Source organism: Kwoniella dejecticola, chromosome 7 (assembly GCF_000512565.2).
Source record: "Kwoniella dejecticola CBS 10117 chromosome 7, complete sequence".
Classification (NCBI taxonomy): Eukaryota; Fungi; Basidiomycota; class Tremellomycetes; order Tremellales; family Cryptococcaceae; genus Kwoniella; species Kwoniella dejecticola.
The window spans coordinates 1,754,137-1,771,076 of NC_089307.1; the positions used below are offsets into that span (position 1 = coordinate 1,754,137).

Genomic DNA, 16,940 nt, shown 5'->3' on the forward strand with positions numbered 1-16,940 from the left:
GCCAAGAGCGCTCTCTTGCATGCCCATCTATTGGCGGGCAACCGACCTCACGAATTCGTGATGCTGACTTCCGAGAGGAGCTGGGATCGACCGGAGCCTGGCTCCGATACTACTGGTTCTCAAAGATTGACATGAACGTGTATGCCTTGATATTGTATATCTCTTGATATGCTCGCTGTGAATCGGTCGAAGTATTTAACTTCCTTGAGAGCGGATCGAGGGGCTTTATGACTGCGATAATGCTCCCTGGAACTGCACGATGAACATGCAATCAGCCTGAGCATCACCAATGTCCCGGGAATCTAACACTCCACACGATTTGATCAAACTAACTTGTCCGACTTGCCAAACCAAGAACTCCTCTTTCTTGCTCAGGTTGTCTCCCTTCCTACACAGGCCCAAGCAATCAGTATGAAGCAATGCTTCATGTCCACTCCATGGCGATGGCAAAGATTTTCCAGCTAGTCGGCTCACTTCTTCAATACCTCAATTTTTCGTACGATGTACTCCCTTGCTTCCGTCAGGCTCAGATCCAGATGAATATCATACCCCAGATCCAGCGTTATGTAACTCGAATCGGGTCTGAGAGAGTCCACAGCTTTATGTCAGGATGCTGGTTCTTTGTAGACGAGATAAGACGATTTTGCTTTGACCGCTCACATCGTAGCTTCGATCCATACACCCGCACCCATCTCAGTCAGGGTTTCTATACTCTTCCCCTTGACTTTCTCTAGCTCGTCAATCTTCACACTGAGGTTCTCACTACTTTCCAGCAGCATCAGTACTGCCCTTCCATGGTTGTCATATGAATATGATACACAGTGTGAGGAGAACGCACTACTCTGATATATCGCTCTCCACTCCCGCCAGAGCACGCCGGGTCGTGACCAATTCAGGCAAGAGGGAGGTTTGTAGATGAGCGCAGTAGATCGGTGCTCTTTCAGTGTGAGCGCTAGTCAAAGAGGCAGGTGTCGTAGTCATGGTCGCTCGGCGCCCGACTATGATAATCCGGTAGAGTTGATTGTCGTGGTCTTGATGCGGTACTTCAAGCAGGAGTTTATTCACAGTGACTCTTGCTGACTTTTGAATGGAGAGACACGGAGGGCGGGATCAAATTTACCCGTCAAATACGTCACATAGCAACAACATCACACCGCCAAGACCGGGCAACCGCATAACCTCTTCTTCAAGTGGCCCTCATTTCACTTCACTGAATCATCCACATTGTTGAGGCAACAGCAAGTTCGACGCCGCAAGCCGCAGACCGCGATTCGTAAGCCAGAAGAAAGTCCAAGCACAACATGTCACAACCGCCTAGAACATACCATAACCCATTCTACACCGCCCCTGCCCCTGCCCCTGCCCCTTCTGCTGGGTCAACGGGGAATCCAGCATCGCCACCTCCTTCATATAATCATTCCACCCGACCCCAATCTCAGCCACAATCTCATCCTCAATCAAACGAGCCAGTGCAGTACGGCTCTCTATCACAGCTGAACAAAGGCCGTACAGTCCCCGCACCTCCAAGCTCGAATTCTGCATCTGCATTCACGTACACGCCCGACCCATCCAGACAGGGATACAGGACATACGATGAGCCTTCCCAGTCAAGCACGGGCGGGAGGAGGGTCCCTCCTGTGAATAGAGAAGGGGTGATGCCTCCTGTTCCGCCTGAACCGCCGAGGAGGAATGTAGCTTCCTGTGAGTATTTGTCGACTTCCTCTTTCGTCCCACTTCCCTCTCCGAACGCTTTTCCCGTCTGTTTCGCTCCTTTCCGCCATCCAAAGAGCTCAGCTGACTGCCTATGTCTCTGTTTCTAATTCTCAAATCTACCATATCTCATCATGACAACACACACAGCATCGACTGCTGCTGGAAGTACAAGCACTCCCACAGGACAACAATCTTACCTGAAACAAGCACAAGGGTACATCCCCGAAAGAGCGCAAAATACGATTGGCGCAGCGGCAGATAAAGTCAACGATAGTTGGAGGAGCATAGCTACCAACGAAAGGAAGGACCAGGTAAGTTGAGTTATCTTTTATCTCAAGGGGGAGAGCTGTGAACGGTCGTGGTTTAGCATATGAGGAGGGGGATATCCAGTAGAGCGGCACACTGATTATACGATGTGAATAGGTCATGTCGGGCTTGGGGAAGCTAGGTGTCGGAGCTGCGAAATTGACTGCTAAAGGCGCTTATCAAATTGGAAAATTCGCTTCGAAGTGATCGCGCAGTATCGGTCATGTCCCTGTCGGGAGTGGCTTCAGTCCAGCTGTCAAGGCCTATAAATATATTCGTCAAGTAGAATAAGCTGTCGAACGGGTGGAAAGGAGAAGATTCAACGGAACTGTAAACGTAAGGATTGAGACGGGATTTCGTAAGTTGTAAGTTGTATCATGCGTAAATGTAAATGACGTTCCTGCATCTGTGACTTTCGCTTGGATCATTCCTACTGTACCTGTTGAAAAAGTGTGCCTGTGCCAGTCGTGCTGACCCGCTGGACGCTCATTCGCAAGCTCACTGACCCTTGCGTACCCATAAAGAATGATAACAAGTATACAGCTCGCGAGTCTCAACTTCTCTAAAATACGCTTCACCTAAATCATAGTCTCGTCAGATGAGGAGTATATTCATATCGATATTACACAGACTGACTCACTTAGGACTTCGAATTCGGCATCAGTATACCCCCCGCACTCTACGATCATATACCGCGTAGATTCGATCCACGCTTTGAGGTTGATCAGATGTATCTTGGCGAGCTGACTCATTCGGCCTATACGCACGATTAAGATCTACTATTCAGCTTTTCTCTTGAAATATCCGCTCTTGCCTGCCCAGAATACGTAAGAGTTCTATCTCGGAAATCGTCTTGCCCGAACAGCGCAATCCAGTGTCAGTGCTTTACAGAGGACTCACCATCCCCATGCCCTATAGGCACTTTGATGAAATCTCCTTTGATCTCTCCGCACCACTTTCTAAGCCTTATCTCCTTGTGCTCCTGGCCCATCCTTTCCCCACCTCCAGACCCGGCGTTGACGGCGCTTCGCAGTGTATGAACGACCTCCTCAACACCCACTCTTGCGATACCAGCAGTACTTGACGAGCGATCAAAGGCATCGTGGAATGCTTGGACGCCTTGAGGTACCCAATCGTCGGTATCTTGGGGTAGAGTGAAGTTGTCGAATATCAGAAATAGACCGCCCGGCGCGAGGAGGTTGAGACAGCGTAACACAAGATCCTGGTATGATGCAAGCTGTACAAACGCGTTGCGGAAGCGTCAGCTGGGCTGAGCGTATTTAGGTTATGAGGGTGAAGAAGGACGCTTACCCGGTGAGCTAGGAATCGAAGGTGAATCAAATCGAACGATGTGGCGCGAAAAGGAATTGTCTTGAATAGGCTCGTTCTATCATCCACAGGGCATAGGTTGGTTCAGCCTGTGCCTGTGGTCGGCAGCCGCTTGATCGTGTAAGTGGGAAGGACGAGGGGATGTGCTCACAAGTGGAATCTGGGAGGGTAAATGCAGACGACATCGGTTTGGCTCATTACGGATGAGCAATAAATCGCATGTTATATGACCTTCTCCACTCACTCGCAATTTGGCGGTACCATCCTATCAATTACATTTCAGTATGACGAGGTAAGTAAGGTGCAATGAATGTAGCACGTATTGATGATTGGGGGAGCACTCACACCGGTTGTTTAGCCATCTCATCGATACTGAACGAGGTCATATTGGAATTAACAACATATGCTGACGGTTTTCAGTTATCGGTCCGAACCGACCACAAGGACTCACCCGAAAACATCGACGCTATCGGTGAGCAGCAAACAAGACAAGGCAGTACATTAGCATGATTGCAACTTTCAGTCAGATGATCAGGATCGACTGACTGAGGAAAAGAATCTGCCATGTCTATCGCCCACCTGTTCCGTCATTTCAGCAGCAGACCTGCTTTTACCGGCCAGTCACTGTAATTTGAAATTATACTCACACGCCTGTGCCCTGGGAAGGCGATAAGTCAGCGGAGGATTTAACATGAAGTAGCCGATCAGAGGGACGTACAGTACCAAGGTCCAATACCCTTTTTCGATACTTGCTCGGACGGTTGAGCACTGATTCGACTGGTCCATGATATGGAGCTACAGCGGTATGGTAGGACAATGATGTTATTTCCCGTATTTGTGTGACGATATGATGCTTGCGATCGACACAGGTCGGGTGGTATGGATTGCTCACAGCTCAGTACTGCTAAGTACGGTGATTAACGGAAGGAAACCTTTAAACCATCATGCAAGATGTGGTTTCACTCACAAAGTCTCAGAAGATGATGCTACAACACGCCATTCCGGATGATACATACATCAGCTAATCTACGGTCAGGGTCAGTAGTAAAATGCCCATACCTCGGCTTCCTGTCTCTATGCTCGAGTAGACCCATCAAGAAACATGATATGAGCTAGACTGAGCAAAACATCCTGGACCGAATGCGGACTCGCTTACCTCCTGCTCGACAATGTCAACAGGCCATCCCCCTTTTACACCAATCCTCCAAATCGTCCGATCTCGCCAGCGGAAGGATGCCCTACTCGATCCAGCTGCGCTATTATGCGTTCGTTCCTCATTTGAGGTCTCAGAGGAGTCGGCCGAGCTGTCGATTGTTGAGCCCATCCTGGAGATTTGCGATTCTACGATCAGAGTTGAACTCTCTGGGTCACTGGTTCTCAGCTTGAGCGGGAGTGACACAAAAAGGTAATGCTTATGAGCCGCATCAGAGTATATCTAGCACAGTCCATTGTGTTTGTCAGTAAGGTCAGTGATCGTGTTCAATTAGATTGAGCCCGATACGGTGTTAGGTCTTTGTGATGTTGATGGAGGAGATACACAGGTGTGTATGACAGATGTACCGTACTTTCGGTTGAACGAGGGTGACACGTCGCTTCAATATGCTTTTCTGATGTGTCCGTCCTCTCCCCCTCTCACATCTGATTCTCATGCTTTCTCCACCACCACCACTTCTACTGGCCCAACTCAATCCCCTTTCCCCCGCATCTTCGCATGTTAAAGGGTAAGAGTACTATCGCTGTGTCTCGTGCGTTGTCGTCATTACGGCGGGTTTCGCCGAACACGCCTCACGCGAATGTTTCTAGATTACATGACTCATCGCCACCATACACATACCGCAACAGAACGATCAGTGCATAGCAACGTCCTTCTCCTTCTTCCTGCCTTCTTTCAATATATCATCACAGCAAGACTTCAAAGAGAACACAACAATACCGACTGCAGAATGACCACTTCACTCTCATATTCCAAGTGACGACCCATAACGAGAATCCATCAAACGACGACAAACCCGGCACATCATCTCCCTTTGATCGATCCCTCATCAAGTAGAACATTCCACATCGACGACTCATCAGTAAGGACGCGAGTAATAACTGCAAGCGTATGTATATCGTCTGCATTCACAAGCTGATTCTCCATACACTTCAGACCATCATGGGCTCATCGCAGTCCCAGCCTCAACGCAATGACCCTTCCCGACTTACCGCACAAACCCCTTCTTCCCCCCCTCCGCCGCCGGTAAGGCGTCATTCTCGACTTAACTCTCTTCGAAGGCTGTCCACCCTCGGCAAACGTGAGAAGGATGTATCTACTAGCTCAAAGAGACTCAGACAGGGGAGCTCTACCTCCGACTCAATACTGGGAGGAGGTAGCAGTAGCAGTGCAAGTGGAAGTCGGGATGAAGGGAGGAAAAAGAAAGCCCGAGCTTCGAGTCCGGAAGCATCTGGATCTCACACAATCACCGAGGAGACCCTCGATTCATCACTAGAAACGACCACGCCACCTGTTCAGAAGCCAACAGACGAACCGATGGATGCAATAAGCGAAACCATCGCTCCTTCAACCGAACCCTCTATCCCGGAGAACCATTCTCAACCAGCTGTAGCAATATCTCCACCCACACCCGTTCAACCAACAACTGCACATCCAGAAACACAACCACCACTCGGAGCAGCATCTATTCCTTTACCTCTCACTCCCTCGTCGGAGAGTTCCGATCCACTGGCTGAAGAGCGACGAAATTCATTATCGCTCATAAGGGATACCCTCGGTCCGGAATGGCCAGTCATCCCTGCTTCGTCATCTGCATCGCCATCCACCAGTCGTGCATTCCACCCATTCAGAAGATCGACCTCATCTCCAGATCTGAACGACCAGTCGACAAGTGAGCACAGGATCGACCCCCTGAGAAGCATGTCGGACAGGTTGACCGCCTTATTGGGATTCACCTCTCCCAGCTCGTCATCCGATGTTCCCGTTGCCGCATCATCCGCTAGATCTCCTAGACCCCCGACAGGCGAAGGTGGAAGTGGCAGTGGTAGTCTAGAGGAGAACGAATCGACTATACAGGAACTGACTGAAAGACTGAACCAAGCTAGAGAGGAATTGGCACAGACGGAAAGACAATTGACTGAAGCGCGAGAACGGGTAGAGCGAAGAAGAGTCACGCCTGGCGCGGTGTTGATCATTCAAGGTCTAGCTCAGACTCACGCACTGCCTAGTGAAGAGGAGATCGAGCATACGGAGGAGGTCGTCGAAGGCAGTAGTCCCAGAAGAAGACCAGGAATGCGGGGCAGGCGATCCTCAGAAGGGAGCCAGGGAATCGGCAGAAGGGGTTTGATCAATAGACATAGGGACCGAGAAGAAGGACCTAGCATCGAGACTCAAGCGAGGATGATTGGTGGTCTGCTGACGTGAGTCGAAGCTCGTTCATGAACCAAGAAAATATAATACACCAGCTAATCTGCTTTGCCATTAGTGTGACGGCAGCTGCAACAGCGACGACATTACTGGCTCCTTCATCACCACCATTCCCTCCAAGCAATCCGCGATCCCCCGCCGCTTCTGCTCTGGAGTCAATCGTTAATCGAATCCGTCCTCGACCTAATAGAGCTCAAACCGTCGAAGCGGCCTTGGGAAATTATCTGAGAACAGCTCTTCAAGGCGAAAATGATTCTTCTGCTGCCGCTGGGTCGTCCGCAACCCCCGCTGCGGGACACGAAGGAGTCTCGGCTGGGAATGCGGATCTCATCGCTACCGATTTCCAGCGATTTCTCGAGGGCGTCCAAGGGGATCTCGTCGGCGCAGTAAGGGAGTTCGCAGGACCTGTGCCTGGCCAGTCATTGCTTTCAACCTCGGCAATCAACCAATCGGACGCTTCTGAGGTCAATCACACTCGATCGGACGCACTTTCAGTGAGATCGAACACCGCAACAGTAGGAACCGCCGACATCGAGATGAGGGATGTCGGCGAGGAAGAAAGCTTTGTGACTGCACCTTCGTCAGCGCCGACTCCCGTCCCGCTGACACCTGTAGAAGGTCAAATGGATTTAAATTCCGGAACTCTGCCTGCTGATCCGGTCATACCTACTTTCCACTCTCAGTTGGGCCAGAATCTACCTCGAACAACCAACTCGCCATCTCCGCAGGTCACTGGCGGCACAGACGGTCAGCCTCGACGACTGAACTTTTTCAGAGCTCATATGTTCCCTCCTCTCCCTGTTCCTGCTCGGACCCCAGTGGAAGGTCAAGGCAACGCTGCCCAGCAGGGCAACAACGACGAAGAACAGCCGATTGTACCGTGTATCTTCATCGGAGTCAGAAGCGTAAGACATGATCCGAATATGACCGCAGACGAGTTGGCCGATCATCCAAACTTCCCATTCATGGACGGTCAAGCACCTACAATGGCCACTCCTGTACCTGGTGCTTCGCCTCTGGCTTCTCCTTCTATACTCTCAGACGAAGGGTCCGCTGGGATATTGGATTCGGCATCTCCTTCTAGCCCTGGTCAAACTTCCGCTTTGCCTACAATACCCACAACAAATTCATTCACTACGGCCCCGACTGCCAGCGCAAGTGCAAGTACAAGTACAGGAACAAGTGCGAATGCTGGGACAGAACGACGATCCCTTCGAGAACGATTCATGGACCGTCTCAACCCTTCGCGCGCCCGTCGAATCGGAACATCCTTGGGCAACGGACCCTTGCAGACGTACCTAGTATACGTGATAGGCGGTAATTACCCTCAAAATCATCCGATCTTATCGATACCTAACCTGATCACCGGCGGGCCATTGACGGATGAAGATATGAACTTGATCAGTGAATTGATGGGTCCCGCCAAGCCCTCAACGGTAGATACGGCGGAGATCGAAAAGAGCGGATTGAAGGTCGTTAAAGGTGATCAGATGGAGAAGTTGCGGGAAAACGGAGAGTTGTTGGACATCTGCGGTGATCGATGTTTGGTATGTCTTCTCACACCCGTGTCTTTCGGCATCATATTGTCGCGGATCACGTATCAAGACGACGCTGACGAGTATTTCCATATATCCCACCTAGATCTGTCTAAGTGAATACGAGCCGGAAGAGGATTGCAGGATACTGAATTGTAAACATGGCTATCACAGAGAATGCGTCGACCAATGGTTGAGCAAGGGTAGGAATAGCTGTCCAGCATGTAGATCCGAAGGTGAGTCGTCATACTGTGCTCAAACGATGTTATCATGATCGATGGAGATCTGATGATAGTCGACTTGTTCGTATCAGCTGTCGATAAGACCAAGTTACCAAAAACGACTACGCCAAACCCCGCTGCCGAAGACTCGACAGACATACCAAGCACAGGTGAAGATAGCAGTGTTCCGATGGAGATCGACGAGAATCCAGCCGCTGCTGCATCAGCCGACGCTGGGCCAAGTCAGTCCACTTCCCCATCCGCCTAGAACATATCCGCTTAGAGAGTAAGATTGTATATTACCCCGCATCATACTGTATATCAAGCATTCCACACGATACGATATTAAATCTGTACATTGAGGGAGATCACATCGCATGTATCAAGTGATTCATGATTGATGATGAGATGTTCATGTTTGCGTTTTCCATTATTCATGCATGTGGGATGAGAACGATCTAAGTATGTACAGTACTTGGCCGAGCCATTGCTCTAAGTGAGCAGGGAAGGGCACCCGACCAGAGGTTCCTAGCTGATGGCGAAACGGCAAGAATGGAGAGTGAAGTTGTGGAATTATGATGGTTGTTTGTCTGCGCCGTATTTCGAGGTGTCCACTCCGTGCACATTGTGATTGGCGACGTTGAACCTGTTGATCAAAGGAGTCAGTTCATTGGGCCGACATCTGAGAGACACCATGACACCCGGACCAGTCTGATATCCCTTCCCCCTCTAGCTTCCTGAGCTTATTCCTCTTTTCACCGTCCATCGTCCAGCGTCACCGTCCACCGTCCTTGCTCCTCGACGTAAAGAGGAAAAAGAAGGCCAGCCATTCGACTACGTTCGAAGGCACTCCACTCACCAAGGGAAAGCATGTAATTTCAATTGACTAAACGTCGAATTCCTAGCTGCTACACCTTGCAAATAAGGTGTCAATTCCGTTTCTCCATATAACGGTTGTCCAGCGGCTGCCCGTGCCGATAATTCAGCTTGGTCTTTAGTCACTTCAGCCGAGTTCTCCTTCCAACCCCAGAATCGCGCTGCATCGTGTCACCAATGTCAGTACAAGTATCAGCCATGATCGACAGCACAACATCAAATGATGCGAGATAATCAAATGAACAGATGGACAAGACACACTCACCACTCGAATTTTGGTACGCTAGCATGAAACCAGCTGCGAAGCCCAGGAAGCCGGTGAGACGTAAGGAAGATCGGATAGCTGCTCGAGATGCTTTTGTAGGGTCCACTTGTTCTATAAATGGATATCATCGCGTGTCAGCCAATGGGCTTATACTGGTACATCGGTCCCTTCCCTTGACTGAACTTCACATTGGGTCAAAGGCGAACGAAGCAGTTCTTGGGGTTCATTGCCGCTCATTCTCCAGCTTCCCGTTTCATTCTCCACAGCTCTCTCTAGCCTGCGATTGATATACCATTCGGTCCTACCTCATTTGTTATCCATCCACAAATGACGTGTAGACAATGACAACAACGGCTACACATCGCATTTTCCTCCCTCCCTCCTTCTCTCTCTCTGACTTCGATTCTCAACCTTATACAGCTCCGCGACACAGAGTTCTCAACCTTATGCAACTCCACGACACTATTCCCATGTGAATCTGCCCAAGCCCCCTCCCTGGCAACTATCCTGGCATCTCGACGCTCTCCCTACGCTCAACTCCCTACACTCCACTCCGAATATCGAAAACCCATTTCCCCTTTAGGCATGGGCATGGGACTGGATGAGTAAACCCACCGTACAGCCAGAACAGTCCTGGCCCAGCAGCCGTCGCTCCACCCCATACTGCATAATCGCTCGGTCGCATATACCTTATCACTCGGGTGAAATGCGGGTCGGTGTCGATGACAGGGTAAGCGGCTGGCGTCTCTTTGACCGGCATTTTGTTTTGGTATTACGGTTGATTCTGTGTGTTGGCTTGTTCCTGTGCGGAGTCCTGCTGCTGTACTGCGATATGATGATGATGTTGTTGTTATTTGTGTTCCTGCTATCTGATGAGCTGTAGCTGGATGAATGAATGATGATATTCGTTGTTTCTTAGTGGTCAAGCCGGGATGAGATGAAGGGACGAAGAGACGCTACAGTGACGGCATTTCGGAAATTATCAGGAATTGACTGAAAGTGGCACCTCTCAACATATGAACCGGGACAATTAGCCTGGATAAGATCGTATCTGCTGTTGTCACTTCATCATGCATGTATATACTGTTACCCGGAATTTAGCACTGACTATGTTATGAACAGAGCGTGTATATTGGATCGCAGGAATGATGAAAAGAACGACAATTTCTCAGTATTGACCCGTCTCCGCAGCTCTCGCGAACCAAGTCTCATCCCATCCATCTGTAAGGTATCCAACCAATCAGCGTGCTGGTGTCTTGTTCGATCCAAGGTTCGTCGGTAGATACACTCACATCTCTCAGTGAGGAGTTTACCAAATGCTCTATGCCTAAGAGCATTTATCGTCTTCTCAGGATGAGGACGATGGTCGTTGAACGGGAATCCGGCGTTGTTGGGTGGAGTGAAACGGACGATTGATCCGCCACACTCCTCGATTCTGCGCAAAGTGCTTTTAGGTTCGAATTCCCCATAAGAATCTAGAAAAAGGCTACGCGCAGGTCACACTCACTCGAAACCTATCCGACTCAGCAGCTAAGAGTGGGAGTCGCGATTATCAGCGAGACAAATGATACATATGTAACATGATAGTCACCCACTTTCTCTATATCGACGTATCTGACTTGACCTTGTCCATCCCCAGTATCACTAAAGAGACGCTTTACCAAGCGGAACTGCTTATTGGTGACCTGGAACGGTTTTATAAGATCATGCTTTGCAGCAGCATCCGGCGGAGCTGAATGGACAGACTGAGCGGGCACGTCCTCCCCGACGTTGAGTTTGATGTCTGAATCGATGGTACTTCTTTCCCCTATGTTGAGCCCAGCATGGTGAGCGGTGAAGAACTTATGACCCGACTGAGCGTAGGGTAGATTTTCCTCGATCGAGAAGGCTGCTTCAATGGATCTAGGTAGATCGTCTATCGAAGTCTGACTGTCGAATGTTGGGTCCCATCGTGGTGATGGTGGTTTGAGGAGATCATTGACTTCGAAAAGATCGTTGACGGTCAGATTGTAAAAACGGTCGGACGTCGAATTCCAGTGCTCCCAGAGCATTGAGCAGCCTTTCTCAGTCATTTTACCATCCCGATACAGAATGTCGGAATCAGGAAAAGGTTCTGAGAAGATTTTTCGAGCTCGATCCAGGATTAACGATATTTCGCTTAGATCGCCAGCGTGTACAGGAAATGCAGGTAAAGAGAGTTCGCGCTCGGACTGAGTGTCGGAACCGTGGAGCAGAGCCCTGAACGCTTCACTGACATCGATTGTCATGATCAGCTCACCTGCCATCAGGTCAAACGATCAGCCCAGGATGCTTTTAAGGAATCGAACTGATTGAGTGTACCGATGAGCAGCTGCACGAATCCAGCGATCTTCGAGGTGGACGCAGGATCTTCTTTCATAGCTTGCTCGTAGGCAAGGACTTGGGTACGACCATCGCAATCAGTACGCATGCGCGACATTCCAGCAAGGATCTGACAACTCACCGTGATGATCATAATCAGTCAGTGAGCAATCAGATAATGCAAAGCTTGCGCGACCAGATAATTGAGCCACAACATAGTTAAGATAGTCATCTCGCTTGAGCTCTCTGAGATCTTTCTTCACAACGAAGCGCGTGGGCTCCAGACTCAGTCTCAACAAGTCCTTGAGGTCTCGAATCTTCACAGACCAAGTTGTTTCCTTCAGGTTCATATTAATGATGAGCGATGTACAGTCATCTATGTCCATCAACGCACCTCTCTCGTCTCGGTAGCGAAGGATTCACCCTTTCCCTCCCAGAATGCTTCATCCAGTGTGGTCACCTGCTTGCGGAGCAGGTATGTGAGATACAGAAATGTATGACCATACGTATCTTGTATGTCTTGGCGACTGGTGACCCGGAGGAATGATTGTCGCCCGCGGAAATTGATACCACAAGAGATGATCGACTCAAGACCCTCTACAATCTTCTGCCAAAGAATGATATCCTGATACAAGTTGCTGAGTCTGGTGGCGATCTTCCCTCTGGAACGGGCTCTGATGATAATCTCGCTGGCGACCTTTTTGATATCGCTGACGTTTACAACACTCGTATCAGCACAGTCATGTACTATGCGCCTAATGCGCATTGCCTCGTGTCGAGCTGTTGGGAGAAGACCCTTACGTATTATCCAATATCACATTCAAGTCTGCAGCGAATATAGCAGGCTCGTTCTGCCAAGTCCGAAGCAGAGTACAATGATAATCCAGCGCGTTCTTAGCAACTGTCAGTACTGTAGACATCGAGTAAGGGGGCTCTTTAGCGCCTGCGTATGAGGCAGCTGTAGGCAGCGCATATGGCGCAGCGTCAGTGCATAATTAGCGTCGCCAATGCCAGTCAACGCAGGATAGGCCGCTCGCCTTTCCTCCATGCTGGCCAGCTATATCCGAACGAATAGTCTCCCCTTGCAGGAAAGGATAAACCAGGATCATATCTGCGTATCATGCCGAACTGGGTGGGATTAAGCCTCCGACTTCTCCAAGAGCTATTCGAACAACTGACCTCGTCATCGAAATCCACTCCAATCTTCCTCATCAGCTTTTTTCCTTCGTATGACCGCCAAGAGGGCAGAAACTTGAGGCCCGACTTGCTCATAGTTCTTTGTAGGCGACATCGTCCTTGTTCATCAAGTGCATAGAAGAAGCTGTCCGAATTCTGCGTAGCGGTCATTTCAACGTATCAGCGACAACTCTGGAAAGTGATGTACCTCTGTCGTCAGGACACGGTAGAAGTCGTATATAGCCAGTGAAGAACCCCCGATTACTCACCTTCTCCCTGACTGATGTCCATTCGTTGAGAGGTAAGAAGAGCTTGGTGTAATCTATGACTTTCCTCGCTTGTCTGTTCGACTTTGATTGGTGAGTCTCGTCCAGATCGGCTCTTTCCTTGATCAGGTCTTTCGACGCTGCTTTAGGTGGCTGGTCTGACATGCTGCTTGTCGAATGACTGTGAGACCTTTGAGGTTCTGTTGAATGAACCCAAAGCCCAAACGAATGAAAGGTAGGAGATAAAGTAAAATTGATCAGACATTTATGCTGCCCAGTTATTTGGACTTTCCTTCCTTCTTTGACTGTCAAGACAAAGCTTGTCGGAATATACAATCTCGATCATTTTACCCCACTTTGGTATCAGATCCCTGGACTACAGTCAATATTCCATCATCACCTGCTAAATCAATTTCAAGGAATACCATCAGTACAGTCAGCTCCTATCAACCGCACGAGCCCCCTATTTTGCATTAGATCAAATATCACCCAAAGGATCGGACGGATTAAGCAATTCGGCATATAAACGCCATCCTTTGGAGATCATCAATTTCCCCCACTTGCATCAGGATCATTGCCCGGTCGTACGGTCAGCCTACGCGACTACGAGGCACATGCCAGTCCCTGATGGGCTTGAATAGCGTTGTAAAATCGATATCTTCATCCTTATCTTGCTGGTCTCTTCCTTCCTTCGACGTGAACGCGGGCGTGGGCATGGGCGTGGGCGCGACAGATTGACTTGCGTTCATGCTTTCTTCCATTGCCTCCCTCGACCGCAGCTGTGGCGGTGGCAGTCGTAGTCATCCTGGCCGTCGCTGTAAAGGCTCCCAGTGATTCAACGTGATGAAAAATTACAGATTACTCGCAAAGGTCAATGTTAATGCTGCGCGAGGAAAACAATTTCAGTACAATGACGCGTTGTTTACTGGATGTATATATTTGTTATATATTTGTTGTGTCTTGATGTTTTCATGTGTGTTCTTGTATTGATGTATTGTTGGATCTGCCCTTAAACAGTGTCATTTTCCCCACCCACCTTATCATCATCATCACCATCACCATCACCGTCACCATCAATATCATCATCAGAAGCTCAATCACTATCAACATTCGACTGGCCGTCAAAATCAGCCGTAAGCCCAAGCTTGGTCTACCGTCACCTCGTGTTTTATTGGTCAGAACCGATCAGTCCGCACAATGAGTGATTACGATGGGTACATGTGGTGCATACGAAACTTTGATTTTGAATTCTTCATTTTACTTGATTCGCGATCAGCTACATATGGAATAAAACGATTTTTGAACAAGGGTGATTGGTAACGAAAAATGTGAACAGGATTGAAGCCGGTGTTTACTTGGGTTGTAGTTGTGATGAAAGAGTGAACGATTGATATCTTCGAATGGACGAGAAAAGCGAGTCATTTCGTAAAATGTTGAGCTGCAGCATCTCGCGAGAGCCATGCGCCAGATGAAGATGACACATGTCGATCTCGCTGTTGTCGACAACACTAGACTCAATCTCTATCGCCTCTTGATCCGAGAGATCCGTAGATGCCTCTACCGTCCGGACCATGACCTTCAGGTGACTCGACCCACCAATCAGGCAGAGTCCAAGGACCAGTCTCTTCGTGAGTGTGAAGGAAGAGGAGGAGGTAAGTGAAGCCGAGTTTCGCGGCACTGCAAATGATCAAATTGGTATATCAGTCCGATGTATTATCCAAAGTGTCAATGGTCACTGAGGGAGCTGTCAGACACTCACACATCGAGTACTCCGTAAGCGATGATCTCAGCATCGACGCTGATCTTGTTCGCGCCTTCGCTCAGACCAAAGACAATTGGGTAGGCGCACCAGAGGCTATGAGACGTGAATTAACCGATAATTAGCTCGGCGTCTTCTCGAAATTGTATGGCCGACAGCGCGACTCACATAAATGTCATAGCTGCAAGAAGGGTGAAAAGCCCCTTGGTGCTTCTAGGTCTTTTGTTGGCAGCTATAACATTTGACATGAAAGGCAATAATTAGCTCGTCATTCTCATTGACGCAAAGTATGAGTAAGTGAGAACAAAATGATTAGATGGTACGAGAAGCAGTGAATCTTGAGTTACCCCACCCCACTCACCTTGGAGACCATTGATGAAGAGGATACCCCAAATCAACAAAAACGCAAAAGTACTAATCCCAAACCAACCCCATGCAGCTCTTTCTCCCGAGGCCCATCTGGAGGGGGTCACAGCGCTGAACAGACCAGTGATGATCATGAACACATCGCTGAGGATGACCGCCAGAGTCGAGGCAGGGGAAAGTCCAGCCAGAGAGGCAAGGGAAAGGAGTAAGAGCGGAGTAGTGAATAACCAGTCGACGTATCTGGCCCAATAGAGCTGTCGGGCGAAATGGTGTAAGGATCCCTTGACGCCGTGGTGGTGGATCGGGATGTACGAGATGCCGAGTCCGGTAGACATGGCGAGGTATGAGATCATGGCGATGGTGAGTACGAGGGCGGAGATGCTGCGGGAAGGGACATGAACAATGTGTTAGTGCAGTCAATTTAGTCACAGCGAGGGGAAGGTGGAGTGGCAAAGGATAGATGTGGTTGTACATCACATCTGAAAGGAGGTTCTGGGTGGAAGACGAAGATAATTGGATGGTATGAATACAACGCTGCGAGATGTGATTTACTCACCCATGGAAGTATCTGTTCCTCTTCTCGGTTCTCACAGTCAAGAACAAGACAGGGATCAACCCAATGGTGAACAAGGCAAAGATCACCCAAAGGGCGGTCTGACCAGTATGGGTCGAGTGGATATAATGGAGGTCAGGAGTGGGCTGTGCATGTGCAGTAAAAGACATGACATAGACAACGTGTCAGCTTCTTCTCCTATTACACGAATACCAACACCATAATCCGATGAGGATCAGGCCATGATCGAATAGAAGCGTATACACCAGTACAAGACGGTGCAAGGGGACTCACGAAGGTCTCAGTGGGTAATGGTAAATGCCCCCCACCACCACCGCCATGATGGTGGGTGTGAGTTCCTCCAGGAGGATCGACCGAGATGGTCGTAGTTGGGATTGGAGCGATGGAAGTAGGTCTGAAGTCGGCTAAGAACTCCATGTTGGCTTTGTCTTCGTCTTTGTCTTTGTCGGCTACTGATATCGCAGTGAGGTTGAGATGGGATAGTGAAGATGATCAGTGGAACACAGATTAAACAGTGGCGAGTAAGAAGCTACTCCTCTCTCCATCATCCACACCGTCATCATCTGACCTTTCAATTCCCCACGTTTGTCATGGAAACGCGTCATTAGTAATATCGGAATGCGGAGACTCCACGTGAACATGAACTCATTCCTGCAAACCAAAACTCACTGACATCACCCAATCGGTTCCTGACCCTGCCTGCATACAATAATACGGCCATTTGTGGCGTGGCACAGAACACCATTCTGTAATCAAAACATCCGTTGAAGCGATGCACAAGAACAATTATATG

General features: G+C 49.3%; 7 protein-coding genes across 7 annotated transcripts; 2 read left to right on the forward strand and 5 right to left on the reverse strand.

Moving 5' to 3' along the window:
- Positions 1 to 225: 225 nt before the first annotated feature.
- On the reverse strand, positions 226 to 981 carry I303_106270 (uncharacterized protein; the record flags this gene model as incomplete). Its single annotated transcript, XM_065969342.1, has 5 exons — positions 226 to 252; positions 334 to 388; positions 475 to 582; positions 661 to 762; positions 839 to 981. 5 exons carry the CDS (start codon positions 979 to 981, stop codon positions 226 to 228), a joined length of 435 nt encoding a protein of 144 aa, XP_065825414.1.
- Positions 982 to 1,301: 320 nt separating this feature from the next.
- I303_106271 (uncharacterized protein) lies at positions 1,302 to 2,226 on the forward strand (the record flags this gene model as incomplete). The annotated part of the gene is made up of 3 exons (XM_018409572.1): positions 1,302 to 1,701; positions 1,861 to 2,024; positions 2,137 to 2,226. The coding sequence occupies 3 exons, from the start codon at positions 1,302 to 1,304 to the stop codon at positions 2,224 to 2,226; spliced, it is 654 nt and encodes a 217-aa protein (XP_018261845.1).
- Positions 2,227 to 2,517: 291 nt separating this feature from the next.
- Positions 2,518 to 4,672, reverse strand: I303_106272 (uncharacterized protein; the record flags this gene model as incomplete). The annotated part of the gene is made up of 10 exons (XM_065969343.1): positions 2,518 to 2,597; positions 2,660 to 2,776; positions 2,920 to 3,256; positions 3,331 to 3,406; positions 3,593 to 3,613; positions 3,694 to 3,720; positions 3,800 to 3,814; positions 3,895 to 3,916; positions 3,996 to 4,116; positions 4,505 to 4,672. 10 exons carry the CDS (start codon positions 4,670 to 4,672, stop codon positions 2,518 to 2,520), a joined length of 984 nt encoding a protein of 327 aa, XP_065825415.1.
- An 831-nt stretch (positions 4,673 to 5,503) lies between these two features.
- I303_106273 (uncharacterized protein) lies at positions 5,504 to 8,793 on the forward strand (the record flags this gene model as incomplete). The annotated part of the gene is made up of 4 exons (XM_065969344.1): positions 5,504 to 6,762; positions 6,828 to 8,316; positions 8,411 to 8,540; positions 8,618 to 8,793. 4 exons carry the CDS (start codon positions 5,504 to 5,506, stop codon positions 8,791 to 8,793), a joined length of 3,054 nt encoding a protein of 1,017 aa, XP_065825416.1.
- A 587-nt stretch (positions 8,794 to 9,380) lies between these two features.
- I303_106274 (uncharacterized protein) lies at positions 9,381 to 10,426 on the reverse strand (the record flags this gene model as incomplete). Its single annotated transcript, XM_018409575.1, has 3 exons — positions 9,381 to 9,562; positions 9,667 to 9,777; positions 10,282 to 10,426. 3 exons carry the CDS (start codon positions 10,424 to 10,426, stop codon positions 9,381 to 9,383), a joined length of 438 nt encoding a protein of 145 aa, XP_018261848.1.
- Positions 10,427 to 10,834: 408 nt separating this feature from the next.
- On the reverse strand, positions 10,835 to 13,613 carry I303_106275 (uncharacterized protein; the record flags this gene model as incomplete). Its single annotated transcript, XM_065969345.1, has 10 exons — positions 10,835 to 10,887; positions 10,959 to 11,101; positions 11,174 to 11,196; positions 11,262 to 11,944; positions 12,007 to 12,084; positions 12,149 to 12,344; positions 12,401 to 12,716; positions 12,808 to 12,964; positions 13,044 to 13,338; positions 13,452 to 13,613. The coding sequence occupies 10 exons, from the start codon at positions 13,611 to 13,613 to the stop codon at positions 10,835 to 10,837; spliced, it is 2,106 nt and encodes a 701-aa protein (XP_065825417.1).
- Positions 13,614 to 14,962: 1,349 nt separating this feature from the next.
- I303_106276 (uncharacterized protein) lies at positions 14,963 to 16,564 on the reverse strand (the record flags this gene model as incomplete). Its single annotated transcript, XM_018409577.1, has 6 exons — positions 14,963 to 15,125; positions 15,208 to 15,303; positions 15,376 to 15,439; positions 15,569 to 15,954; positions 16,130 to 16,272; positions 16,421 to 16,564. 6 exons carry the CDS (start codon positions 16,562 to 16,564, stop codon positions 14,963 to 14,965), a joined length of 996 nt encoding a protein of 331 aa, XP_018261850.1.
- Between the last annotated feature and the right edge of the window lie 376 nt (positions 16,565 to 16,940).